The 23252-nt window shown below is 35.1% G+C and overlaps 2 protein-coding genes across 4 annotated transcripts; both read left to right on the top strand.

The window, feature by feature from the left end:
* Positions 1-897: 897 nt before the first annotated feature.
* LOC136812730 (ras guanine nucleotide exchange factor R-like) lies at positions 898-9318 on the top strand. 2 transcript variants are annotated; one of them, XM_067069252.1, is made up of 4 exons: positions 898-1078; positions 2759-2967; positions 4309-4422; positions 5205-8234. In XM_067069252.1, the coding sequence occupies exons 2-4, from the start codon at positions 2805-2807 to the stop codon at positions 8159-8161; spliced, it is 3234 nt and encodes a 1077-aa protein (XP_066925353.1). In that variant the 5' UTR covers positions 898-1078; positions 2759-2804; the 3' UTR covers positions 8162-8234. The 2 variants fall into 2 exon arrangements, with proteins under 2 accessions (XP_066925353.1, XP_066925354.1); XM_067069253.1 differs by lacking the exons at positions 898-1078; positions 2759-2967 and adding an exon at positions 4063-4106 and having other exon boundaries at positions 5205-9318.
* A 1341-nt stretch (positions 9319-10659) lies between these two features.
* LOC136812729 (uncharacterized) lies at positions 10660-16912 on the top strand. 2 transcript variants are annotated; one of them, XM_067069251.1, is made up of 4 exons: positions 10660-11567; positions 12858-12983; positions 13996-14314; positions 15746-16912. In XM_067069251.1, exons 1-4 carry the CDS (start codon positions 10946-10948, stop codon positions 15906-15908), a joined length of 1230 nt encoding a protein of 409 aa, XP_066925352.1. In that variant the 5' UTR covers positions 10660-10945; the 3' UTR covers positions 15909-16912. The 2 variants fall into 2 exon arrangements, 1 of the variants encoding a protein (XP_066925352.1); XR_010847388.1 differs by lacking the exon at positions 10660-11567 and adding an exon at positions 12441-12596 and having other exon boundaries at positions 15746-16910.
* The last annotated feature ends 6340 nt before the right edge of the window (positions 16913-23252 follow it).

Here is a 23252-nt window from a genome sequence, read left to right as displayed (position 1 = left end):
GAAGGGTTCCTTGTAAATTTGGCGCGGCAGGCAAAAAACTTTGATGTAAGAAAGTTTAAACAGCCTAAAAGATCTTCTAAAACGGAGAAAGTTAGTCAGTATAAGACCACAAAAACCACAGCGAGAATTAACAAGTTTTGATCATTTTGGCTATTTCTCATTTTGGGGGTGAGCATTCTCTATAACCCCTGGTGGATACGCAACACTTCTCTTACTTCTGATTCAATAGTGATCGAAGTTTTGAAAAAATTAAAGAGAAAGGATTGTAAGAGGGTAAAATAAAGCGCAGCAGGCGACAAAAATTAACATTGTACTCATAGAAAGCGCTATAAACGTGCAGAAGGGCGCCAAATTGCCCAATTAAACATGAACAAAATTTTGGCGCCCCCTTGAAAAGCTCTTTTGGCGCCCCTTTCAGATCTTTCTGGGTGGTGCACTGCACACCCTGCACCCCCTGCCAGGCCGCCACTGAAGAACACAAGAACTTTTTTCCTATAGATGTGGTACGGCTCGATACTTTTATTTCCGTACACCTTGTATTATTATTCGTTTTAACTAAATTGCTATACTTCGAAACCACACGAACAGAGTAGATGGGTCTCCAAGCTATCTTTGACCTTGCTCTTTATAAGGAGTCGTAAATCTTAATTTCATTTCAAGTAACAATGTAAAATTACACAAATGAAGTAAATTAATGCTCAAAATGAGATCTCATTATTGTGATTAAATCAAACAGCGTTTCAAGTAATTGTTCACCTTCTGTATTACTATTGTTTAACAACCTAGTTCCCAAGCCTCTTTTAAGAAATTATGAAAATCTCATAGAAAATCAACTCAAGAAAGACTGGTAACTACTTTGTTTTTGTAATTGTAATTTGATTTTTCTTAATTTTTGTTGTACTTGTGCGGTGATTGTTGCTGTTTGAGAAAATGGAAACATTTAAAATAAATCACTGATTTGGTTAATGAAATAACAAATCTTAATTATTTTTTTTGAGACCGCGTTTACTTTTGATTTATCGGAGATCAGAAATTTGGTAAATTTTATTGAATTCACCTTGGACGTTTTGATTTTGCGGTAAGTTATTTATTGATCTTTTTAGTTGACACTCTATGGTTCGAAATTCGTGGGGAAGTGAATTTTGATTAGATACGGAAACGTATTGAATATTAGAGCGTCGTTTATGAATGTTTCTTGTTGACGTTGACTTTTAATATTATTGAACAATACACCCCTGTTTCACAGCCTCGGTGGAACTTCTTATCACAGTGGCGATGAACATTATCATCGAAATTCCTAATGGGGATATAAATTCTTTTGTTCTCGTGTCAAAAGAAGCAGTGGAGATGGTTTTGGTTAAGAACATTTAAAGGCTTCTTAAGAAAATGGGCAAAAATACTCATAAAATGGGGGAAAATAAGAACATGTTAAGAACATTTTTAGGCTTGAAACTCGAAAAATTAAGAACATCCAAAGGCTTCAAAAACTTTTGATGTTCTTATAAAAAAGCGTGTAGACCAAGATCAATTTAATTCTAGTAAACCCTCAAGATTTATAGCATCTTTTGCGAAACACAATCGCATGTGACTGGTTCGAAAGTAGATAGGATTTATTTGAGACCGAGAATAAGGACTGGCAAAAGTTTTTATGGCCAAAGAACTGACCTTGGTAGGCAAAAACCTTAATTCCAAAAATGAGTAAAAAATTTACGATTTTTCAAAGTCAAATTAAACGAAAATGAATCATAACATCGGATAGAGCATGAAAAGGTATACTACGACAAGTCTTATACTTAAAATTCATACAGGGTGTCCCTAATTAAAGTATCGAGTTTGAACATACGATTGAGTAGAAAAGTTTGTGTGTGTTATCGCTAAAATATAAGAACGTTCTCCATCACACAGGCTTATTACAAAAGGTAGTTACAACGTATAAATTAATCGTAATGACAAAGAAAAAAGAGGGAGAGCTTAAAATACAATTTTGTGAACACGCACATAAAACTTTCTACTCAATCGCATGTTCAAACTCGATACTTTAATTAGGGACACCCTGTATCAAGATCATCAAGAAAAAAACAACTACTGCGTTTTCTCATAGAGGTATAAAGAAAGATATACCTCCATGGTTTTCTTCAGTACTCTGTGTTTCATGTTTTTACACGACAATCATCAGCTGCTAAATTGAAAAAGAATTTATTAAAGTCTATTCACGATAAGTGTGCACTCTTTTTTCATTTACCTATAACTTTTGAAGGAATTCTTCAATTTTTATAAATTTGGTATCATTGGAAAGATGTTAGTGAGTGGAACAATTTGAAATTAAAAAATCTTTAAAAAAATTATAAAAATGAAGATGAAAATAAAGAAGAAAAAAATGAAGATCTTGTAGAAAGGTGATATGACTTTCATTTTCACAAGTTGTCAGTTGCATTGAGAAAAATAATTATTCAAAACAATAACTAATCTTTTGATTTGTAATTAGCTAAAAAAAATTTATTCCCACTTGCTCAAAATGTCAGAACGTTTGTGTAGAAGTTCCGTTTTGACGGAATAAAGCTCTGATTAGCTGAAAACTACACACATAAACAATTTTTTTTCTCAAAAAAAAACCTTGAAAATTTTGTAAATCTTGCGTGTCTCAGCCAATCAGATTTTTACTCGACGCTTTTTCGTGACTTTTTTTACAAGAATCTGCTAATAGGAAATTCGTGTTATCAATTCTAATAAATTCAAAAATTACTTTATTTACTACCAGGTTGTGTTTTTTGGACTGAATGAGCAGCATTACAAAATCTAGATGAATGTTTCCCAAAGTGGAAAATGTTTTTCATCGTAAAACGAAGAATACTCGACGAAAAAGAAGAATGGTTTATGCAATTGGTGTTATTTGGAGTTTGATTGGAATAACTAGTTTATTGTTGTTAGATCCATTCACATTCACTGCTGTAGTTGCTGCATTTAGTGGTAAGGGTTGGTATTCACTTTAACAATTTATTTTCATAATGATTTAGCCTGGGAATCCAAGCTCATACAATTTTAGAAAAAACAAAAAATACCTCACCTCACAATGTTCTAAAATTATAGAGCTTGGTGCAGGTAGATAGTCTGACTGAGAATGTTATAAACAGTCTGTGTATGAACCCTTGTTGACAGACTTTCTGAACTTTGGAAACCCAGGCAAACACACTTAATCAACTTACCATAAAAACTCTTTCAAAAGCTCTAAAGACTTTCAAAACTATTAAAAACCACATCAAAACATCAGCCACATGTATTTAGACACCAGCCAACAGCCATTTTGTTTTGAAATCCCGGGGGGGCACTCAAGGTAAATGACCTAACAGACGTTCGGCCCTTAAGGGTAGGTTTTTCATAGTTCAGCTAGTGCACTGTAAGGGTAGGAAATTACAAGACTGCACTGAACTGCACTGTAAGGGTAGGAAATTGTGATAAAAGGCCAATTTTTTGGTAAAATTGGCACAAAATGGGTCATTTTCTTGGAAAATTGCAAAAATTTTCGCCCTTACGGGCGAGAAATTTGGAAAAAGTGCACTGTAAGGGTATGATTTTTCATGGAAATTCACTGCACTGTAAGGGTCCGATTTTAGAAGCCAAATTTTGGGCCGAACGTATGGTCGTTTTCAGATCGAGTGCCCCCCCCCGGGTTTGAAATGAATCTATGTTTTCATTTTCATTTGTTTTCCTTTTTTCTGCAAAGTCAGCTTTTTCCATAAATTATGCGCGCGCATCGAAATTATCAAAATGCGCGCGAAAGTACTGCTAAGTAATACGCCGAAAGCTGGCCAATCAGGCCGAACCTGCATTGCAGGGAAAAATGTCCCTGCAGGCGAGTTACCTGCACCAAGCGTTAAACCAGCAGCAAAAATATCATAAACTAGACTGTGAAAAAAGTTTAACGCTTGGATTCCCAGGCTAATAATGATTCTACTGTATGACGACAGTTCTAATCAGGAATCCTTTGTAAAAAACCGCATGTCATTATCATTGCACTATACTTTAATGATTTGCTTTTATAATCATTTTACAAACTTCAACTTTGATCATTTGTTTGCTTACTGTTTCTACCGATGTTCGATTGTAAGGTCTGGTATACATATTCATGATATTTGTAGCGAAAGTGGATTTTCAATGAGTAAAATTTTAAAGTAAATGTCAGCCTACTCTAGCTAAGGTTAAGGCTAAGGTCCTAGAGACCTTTTTTCTCAGATATAAAGGAGTTTCAAATTATTCCTTCGAACGAACTTCAGCTTTAAAAAATTATCTACTTTTTTTCGTTTTTTGCAGATGTCCACATATCAGCAGCTCAACCTATTCCATGTAAAATCATTCGAAAACAATTTACTGAAGGCGTTATTCAGTTACCACAGTACCTTCAACAAATCAAAAGTTGCAAAGAAAGTAAGTTTTATGCATTGTGAATTACATCCTCCTTTCACAGACTAGCTAAAACCTGTGCCCCATTTGAAAATTTGAACAAATCTCATACCCGGTGGAAAGAATACCCTACAATTTCACCCACTTGGAAATTGACTTTGATTTCATCCCCATTTGAAATTCGATGACAAAAATTGTAATCCAAAACCATCCTCACTGGATTTTCTGAGCTGGAAACAATATAATTTCTATCCCCAATTTGGATTTTGATAGACATTATCATCCCCGCTGTAGGAAAAAGTTCCACTTGGGCTGTGAGACAGGAGTGTTGACCTGTGTACCCCCTTTTATACGAGCTCAACCTTCACTTGTAAATTTTTTGAGAATCCCTCAAAATGGAGCTCAGTCCCTTAGTTCACTTTTTTATGATAATATCCGTTAGATTAACGGTGAAGGAAAGCTTTTATTACATCCCCTTCTTACAGACCCAATGAGACCCCTTCCCACTAGAAATATTGACCAAAATATCATCCCAAATAGAAAATAAGACTCAAATTGTCTCTGCTGAATATAATGTAATAAACAAATCCTAATTGCAAAATATTGTGCTATTTTTCTATTTCCATTGAATTTTCCGGCTTAAAAACAATGAAATTGGAAACCCCAGCCATAATAACTGCACCAAATTCCATTCTGTTTTTACTACCCCAACAGGAAAATTCTACCAGGTCTGTAAAAGGGCTGTACTTTTTTGGATAGGGTTCTCAGCGAATCATATTTTCATTTTTGTTTTGCTTCTTATGTAGTACCTTCTTTGAAACGACAAATACCAAAACAGAAAGACACGACGACACGACAGCTACGACAACTCCCGACAAACAACCGGCCTCTCTTACCATGGCAACAACTTTACAACGAATTATTACAACGGAAACGACAACAGACCGATCAACAGCGACAACGATCGTTGATTGAACAAGAAAATTTACAGAAACAATTTTTACAACATACCACACAACCTATGGTACAACAGAGTGGACTTTATAAACCACAACAACTGGATAAAACTGAACATAAAAAGCAATCGTTAACAGAAAATTTCGTCTTTAAGCGTCAGAAACAGCAACAACAGCCACAACAAAGACGACTGAATAGACGACAGTTCACACAACCTATACAACCACCAACATTTACATTATTACCAACCCAGAAACAAAGACAGGACTTACAACAGAAAGAACTTATACGACGTACACAACAGCAATTTGCGTACATGAAATGGTTTACAGCTTTAAAAGAACACCAACAACAGTTACTACATCAACAACAGCCTGCGATTAAGCGAAAACAAGACAAGATACAACCAACAACATCATACATTACACAGGCGTTGGGCTACAATCCAAAGTCGCCATTCACTAATTACCCACTCTCACCAGGAAGAAGGAAAGTTACGAACCAGTTTGCTTTCAAAACTCAGCAGCAAAAGGCAGCAAAGATTACGACAAAAGCTACAAAAATGCCACCGAAAACTGACTGGAAAATTTTGAAAATACCAAAAGGGCTTCTTCAGTTGAAAAACAAAAACAAACCTATTAAAGCAAGAGAAAATAATAAAGCTCATGAGAAACTTGTCTTTAAAATACAAAGCCATCCTTCTAAGACAAAATCTGTAGTCCGACCACTAAAGAACGCTGAAAAAATCTTAAAAGTCATGCACCAAAAATCACCTAATAAACAACACACTCCATATATTGCTGCAGTAAAAATCCGGCAAAAACTACAGCCAAAACAAATAACAAACAGTAAAGTGACACTCGTTGAAAATAAGATATCACCAAAGATATCACCGAAAAAATCCAATAAAATGTTGAATGATGGTGAGAGATCACTAGGGAAAGGAATGGAGGATGAAAAATCAAAAACCCAATTACAAGATTTACTAAAAACAATCAAAATAAGCGATTTTCAAAAATTACATGGGAAAACGCACCAAATCAAATCAAATAAATCAAAGCCTTTAAATACACCTTTACTAACCAAGGACAGTCAATCACGAAAAGGTAAACCAGACGTCGTAACTGTAGCTAAAACAAAGTCCCCAACAATTACTCAAATAGAGACAACAACAACAACAATGACAACAGCAAACCAGGAACTACAAACGACACCTGCCAACAATCAGCCATCAAAGAATGACAACAAAATCCCTCCTCCAGAGATCAAAACAAACACTGAACTCGAGCAAGCGTTACAGAACTTACTATCAACCGACACACAACAGAACATAAACAGTTATTACCCAAATTATGCTTCACCATACTACGACCAAAATGCAGTACAAACACAACCCAATTTCTACATTCCACCTTCCACCTATCCATGGTGGCAACAACCTTATAGAGAATATGGTAGAAGTGTTATCCAAGACTTACCAGGAGCTTTTAATCCACATATGACTTCTTTTCCATCTTTCAGCCAGCATATAGATGATTCAAGGGTCCGGAAAACATTTGTTGATGAGGAAGCTAAAATTGCGGAGAGTGAGGATGGTATACGTTCGTTTTTAAGTAAACACAAAAGTGATACCTCATTGTTCCAGAATGAAGTGGAGGCAAAGGACGATATTTTACCTTCTGAAGGAGGACCTGGTAGTCCTGAAAACGGACATTTATTAACTTTGAAAGACTATGAAGCATTTATTGCGCACCCTACGAATTCCTCTTTAAAGCCTTTCGAGAATTCGCCTGAAGTGGAGCTTCAGGAGCCTGGGGAGACTCGAACAATGGATAATATAGTCAACGGTGACGATGATGATGAGGTTATCGCAGAGGCTAAATTAATCAAGGAACAGAGTCTAGCCAAAGCAGCGATTCAATCAGATAACGGGCGACGTAAGGATGTGTTAAGAGAACAAGAATCATTACGGAAACTTGAGCATGATAAATTGATTGAGAGATACGGTCATCCACCTGCCAACCCCATGGAATATCTAGCACAAGTCTTTCAAGAGTTGGATGATGATACGAAAAACTTGGAAACAGCGAATGCAATAAAGAAAGAGGACATTCAAAATGGCAGCAAAGCTGCCTCTGGTATTGATAATCGTAAAGTGGCTCAATCACCCTCTGAGCCTATCTTAGGCGAAACAAAATCGACTTTAGAACTCAAATCAAGTGATAATCAAACTTCTAAAACACTTAATATAAATTCAACAGATTCTGGCGTAAATGATGCAAATCAGACTTTATCAAGAAACGGCGCTTCATTAAAAGGTGTCGATCCTTTAACTGTCAAAAATGATGATTCATCTTTACTAGATTCTGTTTTTGAAAAAATCAACGTTCAAAAAGATAATAGTACAACCAAGGTTAAGCGATCCCCGATCATTGATGCTGACCTTGAACCGTGGACGAACAGACATAAATATAACCAACCTATAAATATACCAAACTCTGATAAAGCAAGTTTGACCAGTACAAAGTTTCCATTAGGAGATATAGCTGATATAGCACAGCAGGTCAATAAAAGAAGCGATATTCCCAAAGCTTGGACAGCAGATGATGGTGTTTCTATGGGAGCAAACACAGACCATTCTAGACTAACATATTCGGAGGTTAAAAGACTTTTTACAGATATTGAATCAAATAAGAAAGGATCTTTATGGAAGCTCTCTGTCACTAAAAGATCAAATGGTTTGAAAGGAGAGACAAATGCGAAATTATTGGTCAACGAAGGGAATGCTGATGGATTTTTAAGATAGTCGAAAATCTTGATAATACAATAAAGTCTCTTTAACTCGAACCACTATACCTCGAATGTCCCCACACGTTTTTTGTCCCATCAATTAAGTGTACTTTATAAACTTTACTCCATATCTCAAAATTTCCATAATTCGAACAAATTTGTATTCCTTGTGCGTGTTCGAGCTATGGAGACTCAACTGTATTGTTATTGAACGTATTATGTGAACATCCTACGACTTTATTTCTTTGGTTATATGGTCAAGAAGGGTTTTTTCCAAGTTACACCCCTGTGTCATAGACTTGCTAGGATCTCAGCCCACTGGAAAATTTGGCCAAAATTTCGTTCCCGGTGAGAAAAATAGTCTACATTTGTGAGACAGGGGTGTCAATTTTGTACCAAGTAGAGCCGATTTGCACACCAATACTCAACCAATATTTTATAATTTTCCGAAGAGTTCGTTGGTCATTGACTTTTCCACACCTAAATTGGATAAATAATAACCCAGGTTTTTTCAACCAATATTCTATAGTGTTTTAAAGATTTCGAAAGTCTAGATAGAAAATCCTATTAAAGATTTGGCTTAATTTCAAGATTTTTATACCTTAAATGGGCCCGAAAAAAGGAACAAATTTGGCGATTTAACCAAATTAGTTGTCACTAAAATATAGTTGCCTCTCTCTAATTTGATCTTTAAGGGACTACAACTTTTCTTCGAATTTGAGAAAGATTCAAATTATAGAGAGAATTTTGAGGGAGATCAAAGTTTCGAATTATAGAAGTTCGGATTAGAGAGAGAGTTGACTGCAAGTTCTCTTTACGTAAACCAAAAGATTTTATTCCACTTAGGGAAGCATATTGTATTTTTCTTTAAATATTTTTATATTCAATTTTCTATAAATCATGATGTTAATGATCATAATAATTTTTTTATGGGACCCCTGAAAAATATTTTTAATCTTAGCGGGCCTGTACTAACTCTTCTTTGCTGACCTAAAAGAGCACCAAAATATTGTTCTGTAGTATCTATCTCGAATACATAAACTTGATATTATGGAAATGTATATCTTGAATAAATAAATATTTTAAATGGGTATTTTTTGTAAATATTTTTTTTACGTTATTGTATTTGATGTAAAACCATACCTTTTTTATTTTTTATCAATCAATATTTTTAAAACAAATGATTTTCTTTTTAAATGTGGAGCAATTTATCTTCTATACTGTTGACTCTGTCTAATTCGATTTTCAAGGGACAGAGAAACTTCTTCGAATTAGAGAAAGATTCAAATTGCAGATGTTCGAATTAGAGAGAGAGAGTCCCTACAAGTAGTGTGGTGGCAGGGGGGCAGTGCCCCCAGCGGCCGATTTTTTGGGGGGCGCCGAAATACAAAGAGTGAAAAATACACCTCTGATTGCTAATTTCGGTGCCCCTTTACTCTTTTAAACCTTAGATAAGCCAGTTTTCAGCCAATAATTTTTATTACAAAGATATATAGTTTTCGTAGGGGGCGCCAAAATCAAAATCTTATAAAATTGCCTCCTCAGTTTGCCCAAATTCTAGTCGACCCACTACGCTACTGTTCCCAAATGCATTTGAATGAAGAATTCTGACCTATTATTGAAAATTTGCATTTTCAGAACGAATATACCCAAGCTGACACGCAACATTTTTTCGACGTTTATCTAACGTTCACAACGTCCATATAACGTTAGATGAACATTGAAACAACGTTGTGCGCCAGCTGGGACTCCACTGGTTGGACATATGAAAGGGGTATCAGTTTATTTTTTGGTCGGATCCCGGGGGAGGGGTGTACTAGGGTTGGCGGATGAGGGGTATGTGTGGACGGGACCTCCAAAAACCGACCCTTAGAGAGATTGATTTTTGCTGAAAAGGTGACTCTCAAAGAGATTTTTTTAAATTTTTTTTTTCGATTTTTGAAAAAAGTGGTACCCTTATAGAGACTTTTTACAATTTTTTCACTTGAAACCAAAAATATTTCCTAAAACCGTGAATTTTCCGGCCTTTAGAGAGACTAATTCAAAACTTTCTGATTTTTCCGACCCAAAACTTAGAGAGACTTTGAAGGGTGAAAAAACCTAAGTAACACCCCCGGGGTCGGATTTTCGGAGGGTGGACCAAGTCAGACTTCCTGTGGGTAGAGCAAGTTTTTTGGTCAAAACAACTAAGTAAAAATTCTAAAAATATCATTGGAAATTTCACAATATTGATCATCATACACTGACCGCTTGAATGGTAATAAATATTTTTTTTAATGAAAACTTTTGAATATTTTAAAACGATTACTTTGGAAACAAAACAATATTCTAGTCCAAATATATATTTTTAAATTAATAACCATTGATCGCCATAGAGATTTACTACCTCCCTTGTATGGAACTGCCCATTCTCTATTTAGAATTTTAGAAACAATATTTATTCAATATTCATGTACTTAAATAATGGGTATAGGAATTAATTTTAATGAGAAGAAAAATAAATTTTCTGATTTTTCAAGATTTTTGTAAGACGCTATTTAATGGAAGAGTGATATAACATAATTTGAAATATTATTTGGATATTTTCTATCGATTTGGGGTTAATTTGATGAGGAAGAACTTCTACCACTTTTATTAACAACTGACTTTTCTCGTCATAAACTACTGTACTTTTTCAGTAAACTTCACCTTCTAAATCAGTTTGTCATACAAATTCGTTTAATTAAACGCCGAAATTTCTTGGAGACTGGGAAACCAACACAACATTGACACCATACAAGATTTATCATCTTTATTCATTATGTTCAACCTACACAAATACTTTTCATTAATCCTTGCAACCAGTTCATTAACCTACGCTCACAACATTCTCAGGTTAAATGAATTACGATCCGCAAAATTCATCTTACAACAGAATGGTATGGTTCCTACAAAGCAACCTTATTTGGAATTCAAAACTGACTCTGTCGAAATCTGCATGGATAGATGTGTCGCTGAAACGCCTTGTAAATCAATCAATTATAATGACGTCACTTCTGAATGCCAACACGTCGATTATGACGTCAATGACGGACGAGAATACATCAATAAAACCGGTTTCAAACATTATGATACCGGAATAACTCAATTAACCAGGATTTTAACTATTTCTCAAACGTACTGCGTCACAGTCATCACATCTGATCCTTGTTGGCACGGAGATGCGCCGTCCCAAGTATACCTTTATTATAAGCCCATCAGCAGTGATGAATGCCAAAACATTGGAGCCTACTATGATTTTGATAGAACCTCTGGTACGATGGTTCACCATTGTTCTGGTTTAGTGGTGACAAGATACAGTGGTTATTTTGTACTGCGAACATTACCTAAATGGTCCCAAACCTACGTCAGTAACGAGATGTATATTTGGCGGTTAAATTCTTGTAAGTATTTCTATTCGTCCTTTTGTTTAAAGGGACATAATAGTACTACTGTTATGTCCCTTTAGCGAAATTTGTAAACAAACTGTATGCAGCGGTTACAAAATCAAAACAAATGTCACATGTCAAAATAAAAAATCAAACCAAATATGGTTAATTTTGATTGTTCAATTGTTTTACAAGTTTGTTTTGGACACGTGATTTTAATTGTTCTCTTTAATGACACGTGGTTCGCGCAATGTTTACATTTTACTACTTTAATGTCTCTTTAAGCATATTCGAATTCGTTTTTTCTAATAGCTCTTGAAATTCTTTGTTAATTTATACACGTTTTTTTTCATAAGAGCGTCCGAAGTTTTAAAGGCTTCGAATGTTCTTAACTTTTTTTGAGCCTGAAGCCTAAATTTACCCAGCTGGCACACAACGTTGTTTCAATGTTCATCTAAAGTCTATTCACGATAAGTGTGCACTCTTTTTTCTTTTACCTATAGCTTTTGAAGGAATTCTTCAATCTTTAAAGTTGGTATCATTTGAAAGATATTAGTGAGTGGAACAATTTGAAATAAAAAAATCTTTAAAAAAATTCTGAAAATGAAGATGAAAATGAAGAAGAAAAAATGAAGATCTTGTAGAAAAGTACTATAACTATCATTTTCACTGAAGTGAATCCTTGATCATCGAACGTCATCACTGTGAAAAAATTTCATTAAAATATTTATTCAATATAAAGTTATGATACAAAGTTAATAATTGATTGACCCCAAAAAACAGCAAAAAACTGCAGAAAACAGCGTTTTTAGACGTCAATCAGCTTATAACTTTGTTTGATATCTTTTGACTGAATGATTATTTTTGAAAAATTTTTCACAGCGATTTTTGGTAAAATATCGGTCGGGATTTCCTGAATGTTTTAGGGAAAATCTTGAAAGCCAAAGGAGCTTTTGTTTGTAGGATGTTCACCAGAGTGCTCAAAAGTGTTGAGCTTCGCATAATACCGAGTTTATGTATGTGTGTTTTTCAGCGATGGAGACGGTAAGGTTCTAATTTGGCTGGATCATAACCAACTGAGGACGACGGTAAATCAGCACTTTTACCGTCCTCAATTTCGCAAGTCAGAACTGCGGGTTTTTCCAAATCGCTTCAGACACTTTACCGTCCTTAAAAGTGCAAATACATAAACTCGCTAATCGCTTGTGGTGAACGGAGAAACAGAGCGTAAGGCGAGCGTTAGCTGCAGCCATCATAGGCGACTATTTTAATAATGTATATATTCTCGCTATTGTTTTATTTTAGATGGTTATGTTGACTTCAACAGTCAAGCTTTACATGCATATACTGGTATTGGAGATGGAAAATATGCTCGCTATGGAGCAGCAGGTGTTTTGCCCCCTTCAGACGATAGAATCGTCTTCGATAGATGTAAGTGTGAAGTTAAAGGTTTTGATTTTACATAAGTGTTTCCGTTTCATACCAGACACATATTCCATATCAGGACAGTGTCTACCTATTGTTATATTATGCTGATATAAGCAAAAAAATGCTTTTCTTTTCCTCTTTCTGACTAATCTTGCTCCACATCCGTGTCAATCCGATGTTAAAAAGCTTGTAAATTAAAATTGACGAGTAAGCAAACGATATCACTCTTATTTAAAAACAATACCTTATATAGTAGAGTCTATTTGACCATACTTTAACTCGAGCCTTTACATAGCCCCCCCCCTAGTGGTTTTCGTAATGACGTGAAAGGGACTTTTTTTCAAGCGCGATTACACCTCAGATAACATAAACAAACACATTTATAAACAACAAACTTATAAAAGCTACTAGACTGGAGTCGTTTATAATGCGTGTAATACAGTAGTATAGGCGTCATACGATAATACGATTATTGTTACGGGATTTAGTTTGTATCATCTAAAATTGTTCCTTCTATTACTTTTTGCTTTACTTCTACAATGTCTGAATTAGTCGTCTAGCTTGCTAGACTAAAAAGATCTTCAAGAAATATACAAAGCAACACAAGAAACATAGACGGTCTCAGATCATTTTCATCGTCCAATATCTATATACTGATAGCCGTACGTGTCTGAAGCCTTTGGTTTTGGTTTTCACTACAATCAGTGCCGAAATATATTGGCAATTTTGCGTATTTTAATGTTTTTCAAACCAGAATTTAAAGCTCCGGCGAGAATTGCAATTTCAGTACTTTCACTTTACTTGTTCCGGTGGATTTTTCGATTTTGGAGGGGTTAACCGGTCTAACCGTACTTTAAAGCACTTAAAGATCACTTGCAGTTTTAAATTCCCCTTTTATGTGCCAAATATTTTGACGCCGATTGTAGCGATATAATTTTTAGAGGTAGATATGTAATCTAAAGTAAGAATCTTTAACAAAATATAACTTTAATAAATTTCTTTTTTTTTAACACAGTTGTTCAGCCAGTGTTATTGCACAAATATGACGGAGTGGTTTTTCGCAATATTGATACTCTTGAATCCGATATCCGAAATCGAATTAGTACAAATGGTTATCACTACTCAACACGTCAATCCGATTTTTGGATAGCCCCTTCCATGGGAGACAATTACGTAATCCGAATGCAAGCATTTTTCATACCAGATGTAACAGGCACATATTCTTTCTGGTTGAGAGGTGATGATATGGCTCTTCTTTTTATTGGAACAGATGAAACACCAGAGAGCCGACAAGAAATTGCGAGATTGAGATATGCTATTGGTGATTATTTAACGTAAGTTGATACAGTAGTACTTTAGTAATAATAGGTGCCTGGTACAGTGTACAATCAGGGTCAAAATATATTGGAAATTTTGGTTAATTCCTCGATTATAGCAATTTAAAGTCCGGGCGAAAAAGTCGCTTTTGGGGCAAATTGATAAATTTATTCGAATATTTCAATTCGGGAAGGGTTTATAGGCTTTCAGGCTATATTCTGAGCCCTATTGGACTATTCTTGAACTTTTAGTTCGTAATTCTAGCGTTAAAGCTCAGAGTTAAAACTCTACCCGTCCAATCTAATCTAGAGGGCTTCCAAATCGTTTGTGGTTGTTTCAAGATTTCGTGGGGATTTCCCTTTTTTCTCAATATGACTTTGATTGTAGACGATGTTATCGTCCGTTACAGTGATAGTAAAGGCGGGAAAATATGGCAGTGTTTGGCGTTATGGCGGTATACGGAAAAAAATCGGTGGGTGAGTTTCGAAGACTGGCAAACTCTACCGACTGTAAGCTCTTTTCGGCAAAAGAAACCGTATGCGAATTTTCTTCGACTTTGGGCTTTTTTCTTAGATAATGATTTGTCTTAGATTATAGTATAGTCTAGGTAAAGTGAAGTCCCCATAACTCGAACACCCACGGGGACCACAAAATTGTTGAAAGAGCCATAAAATTTTGTTCGAGTTAAGGAGACATTCGAGTTATAGAGGTTTGAGTTGAAGAGACTCCACTTTATATGCAAATCTTAAGGATCGGTTTATATTCCCAAGGGATACAATAAAAAAATTCAAATTAAAACAAACTTGCAGACCTTATAAGGATACAGTAGAGCTTTATTTTTGCCTTTTTGGGTATCTATAAGGATTAAAACAAATCAAAAAAGAAAAAAGAAAAGACGGGGGTAAGTGGGACAGAAATATTGACGATACCCATCCCCTATATATCAAATCATATCAATTTATATCACACGATATATCCCCTATTATATCAAAATAAATTCTGGGGATGTGCACACCCAACGAGTTTCCAGCTCATCCACTCAATCACTGCCGTTCTTTGATAGTTAAGGTTAGGGTTTGTCTTTTTGTTGCTTCTTAATAGTTATTTGTCGTTCTTTTTAGAACGTCAGATGAACAGCCCGGCGGGAGTGCTAGGGTTGCAAGCTGACGGGGGGGGGGGGTGCCGCCCGACATTCGACCCTCGGACCCTTACCGGGACTTAAAAGTAGAAAACAAAGGAAATTTTGTGAATTTTATGACCCTTACCGGGACAAATTTGACCAAATTTGACCAAATTTCGATCTTTCTGGGGGGTAAAAAGGTCCGAAAAAGGTACCCTTAAGGGCGGCACATACCGTACCCTCCATTTGCCTAAGTACCCCTCCCCCGGGATGAACGTTCTCCTAATGAATGCTGAAATAAACATTATACTTACCTTATTTTCTTTAGAGAGCACAGTGGTACAAAATATATGGAATATGGTCAAAAATATTACATCGAAATATTGTTTAATGAAATAGATGTAGGTGATATGTTGATAGCTACAATGATGAGACCTGGTGACGAAGATCGAACGCATATTGGCCCAAGAAATTTATATCCATTCCCCTGACCCATCTTTATTGTTTGAACTCAAATTAGCGCAAAAACTTATGCTCATTTTCCTACACGTCTTATCTGAGCCTAATTTGATTATATCCATTCCTCTAACCCTACTTGTTTTAACCCAAATTGGTGCAAAAAATATATACCTATTTCCCTAACCCGAATCTTGTTTGTGTTTGAGCCCAAATTGGCGCAAGAGAAATATATAACCATTCCCCTAACCCATCTTGTTTGAGCCTAAATTGGCGCAAGAAATATATACCACTGATCAATTGGCAAGAAAATTACGCCCATTCCTCTAACCCATCTTTTTTGAACGCAAATTTGTTCAAGAAGTTTATATCTATTTCCCTGACCTGTCTTTGGTCTGTATTTGCGATGAAGATTGAACTCATGACCAATGAATTTATTTCATGTTTGTCATGTTTATGGCTTCCCAACTGGCACACAGTGTTGTTTCAACGTTTATCTTTTGTTCATAACGTCCATATAACGTTAGATGAACATTAAAAAAACGTTGTGTGCCAGCTGGGTTTGATTTCTTATGTTTGACTTAATTTTTTTTTCGTATTCGTTGGTGTAGCGGAGGGGATTTTATGAATGTAACAAGAACCCTAATAATAACTTGGACGATCCTCCACGACTTTTTAGCTTTTGTAAAAAAATTTTAGTCGGCAATAATGTAACGGGGCCCTTACTGAGGGGGGGGGAGTTAATTTGTTATGCTTACATGGTTATAATCTTATCATCACTTTTTGTAAGTAGATCACACATTTTATATTGCACATTTGTTTATCAAAATAAAATTTTACACGTTTTTCCCAAACTCGAACCCATTCCCTTAGTTCACTTATTTTATGGTACTGATAGTGACCAAGAAATTGTACCAAAAAAAAAAATAGCTCTAAAATTGAAACTTTGACGTAACTTTTTTGAGTTAGAATAGAAACTTGAAATGTTACATGCGTCTTAAGCAACCTATTTCGAAGCTTTCCTCAAAGTTATTTGTACAGCTTTAGTAGTTTCAAAGATATAGAGATTATCCTAAAGGATGTGCTTGTTTATAGATTTGACGTCAAAATAAAAAACACCGCCTCCTAGATATATTTTGAAACATTAAGAAAATAACTTTTGTTATTCAGAGTTTCAAACTCAAATCTTGAACAAACGTAAGGAAAATCCAGTCTCTTTGTTCGCTTTTCTGATAGCGCTCACAACTGTGCCCATCAGTAAAATCAAAAAGTGTTATATTATGAGCGACTATTGGTATGAGATTGGCTGAGCCTCAGTTTACGAAATCTCAAAAATGAAATTTACCAAAAAATGAAATCAGAGGCAACTAAATTCAACATTTTTAAACTATTATTGATCGGTAGACGAGACATAAGGCAGGATACGAGACCATAAATTACTTACACATTATACACCCATGTCTCACAGCCCCACTGGAACTTTTTTCTTCAGTGGGGATAAACATTCCTATTGGATTCCCCATGGGGATAGAAATTACTATTGTTCCAAGGATAAAAAATCCAGCGAGTATGGTTTGGAGTAAAATTTTTAAACATTGAATTTCGAATGGGGATAAAATCGAAATCATTTTTCCAGTGGGGCTGAAACTCCAGGGTATTTTACCACCGGGAACGAAACTTTTGCCAAATTTTCCAGTAGTAGGGCTGGGGTCCCAGTGGGTCTATGACACAAGGGTGTCATTATCATAATCAATATTTAAATCAAAGCTAAAACCCAAAAGATATTTACAATGGAAGGGATGATATTTGAGAAAAAAGGGAATTCCCATGAAATCTTATAGCCACAAACAATTTGAAAGCGCTCAACGTAGGTTGGAAGGGTAGAGTTTAAACTCTGAATTTTAACATTAGACTTAAGATTCAAGAAAGGTCCAACAAGGAATTAACCAAAATTAAAATAATTTCACTGAAATAATGTGAAGGCATTTCATGATATTTCCAAATCTGAAACATCATATTTTCAAAATATTTCCAACTTTTTGAAATATGATATTTTCAAAAATTAGAAATATCTTAAAAATATGATGTTTCAATGAGCCATAGTATAAGAAAGCCGCGGCTGGAATAATAACATCTGAATTTCTGTTGTTCTATCTCCGTCGTATTTGATGACTATTTGTTGATCAAGAAATCAGTAATGTAGCATCTTTAATGGTAAATTTTATTGGTTTGTCATTAATACTCACTTCTCAGTGAGTTTTAGACATTAATACGGTGGTCCATATATGCAAACGTATTATACTAAATTACAAACACTATCAACTAAAATGCAAACACTAACGACTTAAATGAAAACACTTTCAATTCAAATTGCAAAGGGGGTTTGTACTTTTACGGTGTGACGGGATTGGCCCTTTTTTAGTACGGTATTACGGGATTTGACGAAAAAAAGAGACGGGAAAATGGTATTTTAAAATCAGACGGTGACGGTATTTAGGTACATTTTTGCCCTGTACAAGTCGGTGTGACGGTGTTATTATTTTTTCAATGTTCGGGATTCCGGGATTCAGCGAAAATTTTGACGGGAAAACGGTATTTCGAACCCCTACAAACCCCCCCCCCCCTTAACCAGACTTATTGCCCTCATTATATTCAAATTTATATATTTTTTTAGGACTGATAAGTACATATTTTTAAACACCAAAACAAAGCAAACAACATGCCAGTTCTTTCTGGACAAATATATATGTATACTTTATTATGTGTGCTTTGATTTCTAATTTAATCGACCCTCTCAACTGCTGATCTTTCAACTATCATTTAGGAGCATAGAATGGGCTTTCATAGTACCATTTTCTCTAAGTATTTCTTGCGTGGATTAAAATATTATTTTCTCACGATTGAAAAAACAATTCAAGGTAACTCTAATCAGGCACACAAAATGTTTGGAGAGACTGCGAGTAAGCAGTGTGCTACTAACACACTTTTTTCAATATGTTGGACAAAAGTTCGTTGTGTTAATATTTGGAAAGATTATGATCTAGATTATTTTTTACACAAAGGAGACCAGTTTTATAAAAATACTGGAATTAAAAGATTTTTGTTAAATGATGAGCGACGAGCTTCCTCGGATTATTTTTGAAAATAATTACTTTGATATCACTGTCATTGGACAAGTTGATTTTTCTGTTGAAATCATTGGACAAGTTGATTTGATTGAAATACTTTCTGGAAAAGATGACATTATTGATAAAAACTTCCTTGTTATTGAAGGCAATTACATCTCAATTTTAAAAGAAAAAAAAACCTTTAAAACATTTAAAATTGTATTTGTTTGATTCTCATAGTCGTAAACAAGAACTTGGAGGAACCAGAACCTTAAGAACCACTACATATATTCTTAACTGCAGCTGGGGGTTGTGGAAAAAGCTATCTGCTCAAGTGTTTTTACAATGTTTTGAACAAACTTGTTTCTTGTAAAGGTGATACAACTAAAGCTAAAACTAGCCATAACTTTCATTAAGGTGCCACCGCAGCAAAACGAACACATAAAGTTGAATTTGCGTTCAAAAGGAATGATCTTAGCCCTACAATAATTTTTGTTAAGAGTGACCTCTCATCTGAGACATGATTCTTTCAAATGCTTACAAATGTGTCAAGGGAGTTATTTACAGTCTACTTAGAGTGACATCCGTGCCTTGTCTTACACGTTTTTTATAAGAACAATTTCATAAGAATACGAGGCTGAAATTTGGCCAAAACCTAAGAACAAATTAAGAAGAATTTCAGAAATTACTGAGAATACTTGTTTCCATTTTAATTAATATTGACATTTAAGGTTGAAAAACTCATATAAATTTAAGAGCAGCCCAGCAAGAATCATATGACTTGCTGCTTTTTCCTATAAAAAGCGTATATATCTGAAGATGCTGCTCTTCACATGTTATTAATTTCGCATAGCGAAAGTATTACGATCGTCTTTCTATGTGTGTATGTGTGTGTGTGTGTGGCGAGAAAATTTTTGGGGCGCAAATTATGGCGTGGGCGTTTGGCTGCGGGCGTACTACGGCCAATGTTCTAAAAGTGGACTCACTCACAAAGATAAAAAACAGCGCTTTTCTTAATAATTAAAATACGCTAGTGCAAGAAGTGTATGGTGGCCGAGAGCTGCCATCCAAAAAAATTATGATAATTAAAAATAAAAATGAATATAAAATGCACTTTAGATATAAAAATGCTTTTTTAATTCAAAATAAAATGCTTCTCTAGGCCGAGAACTGCCAAAAAAAAATAATTTCTTTTTTCAAAACAAAATTGAAATAAAAATGAGAAAAAAATCCGTTGTGGCCGAGAGCCGCCAAAAATGTCTTTCTGCTGGATGACTGCCAACTGCTCTTTCAGGCAATGACTTTTACTGACGATGGTTGTTAATGGGATTGTGAAGAAGAAAAATAAGCGCGGAATGAAAAGAAAATTTATTTTAAGGGCTACATACACTACACAATATATTGTCAGGCAATATATTGATGATATATTGCTGAATGTCGACAATATATTGAAAAGGTGTCCGCAATATATTGTCAGCTCGATTTGCAATATTCCAACAATAAAGGGGGATTGTTTACAGAAAGAAAATTCCTTTTTATAATAGAGTACCAGTTGTTTACTTCGTACATTACGGTCCGCAACCCATATTGTCGAATATTGTTCGTCAATATATTGTGTAGTCTAAGTAGCCCTTTACACAAAACAAAATTCTAGTCATTCAAAGACAAAAGAAAAAGCTGTTGATTGAAAATGTCTAAAAGGAAGCAAGAAACTTTTGATAAGAAAACAGATTGGAAAGAGCATGCAGGGAAAGTGGGTCAAGTTGAACATTTACAAGAATTTTTGTCATTGGATTGGTCGTTAACTATTCAAACAAAAACTTTCATTATATTTTTCTAAAGAACGCGTCATCTCTATTGTTTTGAATAACCAATTATGTGAGCATCTTGTAAAAACTTCAATACAACTGGGGAAAGTGAAGGTGAAGCGAACCTCGAGAAATGGCAAATCAAGCAAGGATAAAACAACACCAGCTGCGATTATTATTCCACTTGAAGAGACTATTTTAAAACATGGTGAATTTAAATTAAATGCATATTACATGCCACAGACCCAGCAGGTGCTCTCAAGAAATATCCAAGATTAACATCTCAAGAGTACGTCAACTTTGAATTCGATGAGATTACATTAGAAACCATCAAAGAGGCATGTACCGTAGAGTCGTTTAATCTCGACATACGTCTTGCAATCTCGACATAGCTGTAGGCTGGTCTTCGAAATAAAAAATCAAACATAAACAAATACATACCAAAGTTATCAATCAATCACTAAAATGTACTCTCTCTCTATCACGTCACAGATTGTTAATATAATATGAGAAATGTGCAGTGTTATTACTTATATTTGAAAAGAAAACTTTAACGATGTAGTAATCGCTAAAAACTAATTAGCATGCTTTCAACGAAGATGTCCAAATCACAACAACACAACATTTTGCACGCGAGGAATTTTTTAGTAGACATTTTTACCGTGAACCGAAAATAATAAAAAGAACCCGGTTTCCTTTTGAATTTAATGTGACCGCCATACTGGCCATCATGGCGTGCGGCCTGTTAGCGCCTAGAGCGTGTGTTTTTATATATAAGGAAGGGGAAACCAGGCTAGGCGCGCGAATTATTTTTATCACGTGACTTGAAGCGTAAAAAAGTTGTAAAATTTTAATGATGGACACGAGAAAGTTACGAGGAACAGGAAGTTTGCATGCGTTTCGTGTGTTGTGTAAAACTGCTTATAATTTGGCTGTTTTTTTAATTGAAAGAATTGCAATGTTTACTGAACTTCTAGTTTGATGGATGAACTTGTTCGATAAGAATGATACCAAGAATTTCATTCAAGGTTTGTTTTGATTATTTTACAGATCCGGTGTCGAGATTGCAAGACGTATGTCGAGATTAAACGACTCTACGGTAATAAACATTTCAGACACAAGTCTGAAAAAGTCTTGCCACCTGGTATGACATGTGATCTTTTAACATCTGATCTTGGTCCGTCGTGTGAAAAGTTGAGCCATTTAGAGGAAAAACTTGCCCATGTCAGGTTCATAAAAATCCAAGACCGATCCAATGCCAATGGAAATAATGAATATGAAAGTACTCGCCATAGCACTACCACTACTACTCAATCTACTACTAACAAGATGATTGGCCCCTCTCACAACTTCTCTACCAGCACTAAATTGCCGAAAATATTGAAAAGTGCACCACCACCTAAAATTTTAAAATCAAAAATGGTGGCACCACCTAAAAGTCTTGGGGTATCCTCCATGTTGAAAATTAAAAGCCAATAATTAAAATAAATTCTTCATTCTTGAATGTTGAATTAAGTGACTTTGAAATAACAAACAGTGGATGGTCCAAGCCAACTGTAGTAAAATTTAAGGTAGAAGAGACACCATTTGCATCCGGAGGTTTTCGTCACGCATTCCGAGCCAGAACAGAACCATTTGACGGTAAAGAATATGTACTTAAGAAATACACTGCTGAATCGTTGAAAAATCTTTACAGACTGGAAGAAACTCCAAATGCCCATGCCCGAAAGTCTGTACAATTAAATGCACTTGCTTCAAATTTTGCAGCTCAGATGAAAAACGAATTGCCCAATGAGTATCTCTGTATGGAGTACAATAATCTGATGCTTGGTACAGTAATGGAAACAAAAGAGATAGTCACGGTGGAAAGATTCATTGAAGGTCAATTTCTTAAGTATGTGAACAATGATGGTAATGTTATTCCAACCAATGGGCTTATGCAAGACATGGCAGAAGCATTCAGTCACTTCACTTTTGCAAAATCAAACAGTCAACTTATGGTTTTAGATATTCAAGGGTCAAATGAAATTATGTTTGATCCAGAGGTTGCTACAGTTGGGGATACCTATGATGAAAACGGATCTCTTAATTTTTGTATGGGGAATATGTCCAAGGAGGCTATAGTAACATTTTTTCGTATGCACAAGTGTGGGACATTGTGTCAACTATTGAAAATAGACAATTTGAAAATAGTTGATGTTAATGAATAGGTTGCAAAGTGACTGATAAAAAAAGTTGAGATTTTTTTACAAAAGTTGTTGAGATTTGTTAATGACAATAGACCTTTTTTTAAAGAGGCAGCCATGTTGAATAATTATGTACTCCAGCATAAAAACAATGATACAGCCATGCATAATTACTGTATCATGCATATTTCAAAAATTATGCATGGCTGTATCATTGTTTTTATGCTGGAGTACATAATTATTCAACATGGCTGCCTCTTTAAAAAAAGGTCTATTGT

The sequence above is a fragment of the Clytia hemisphaerica genome, unplaced genomic scaffold (genome assembly GCF_902728285.1).
Source record: "Clytia hemisphaerica strain Z4C2 unplaced genomic scaffold, Clytia hemisphaerica genome assembly, whole genome shotgun sequence".
Classification (NCBI taxonomy): domain Eukaryota; kingdom Metazoa; phylum Cnidaria; class Hydrozoa; order Leptothecata; family Clytiidae; genus Clytia; species Clytia hemisphaerica.
This window is presented reverse-complemented; position numbering and strand designations above follow the sequence as displayed.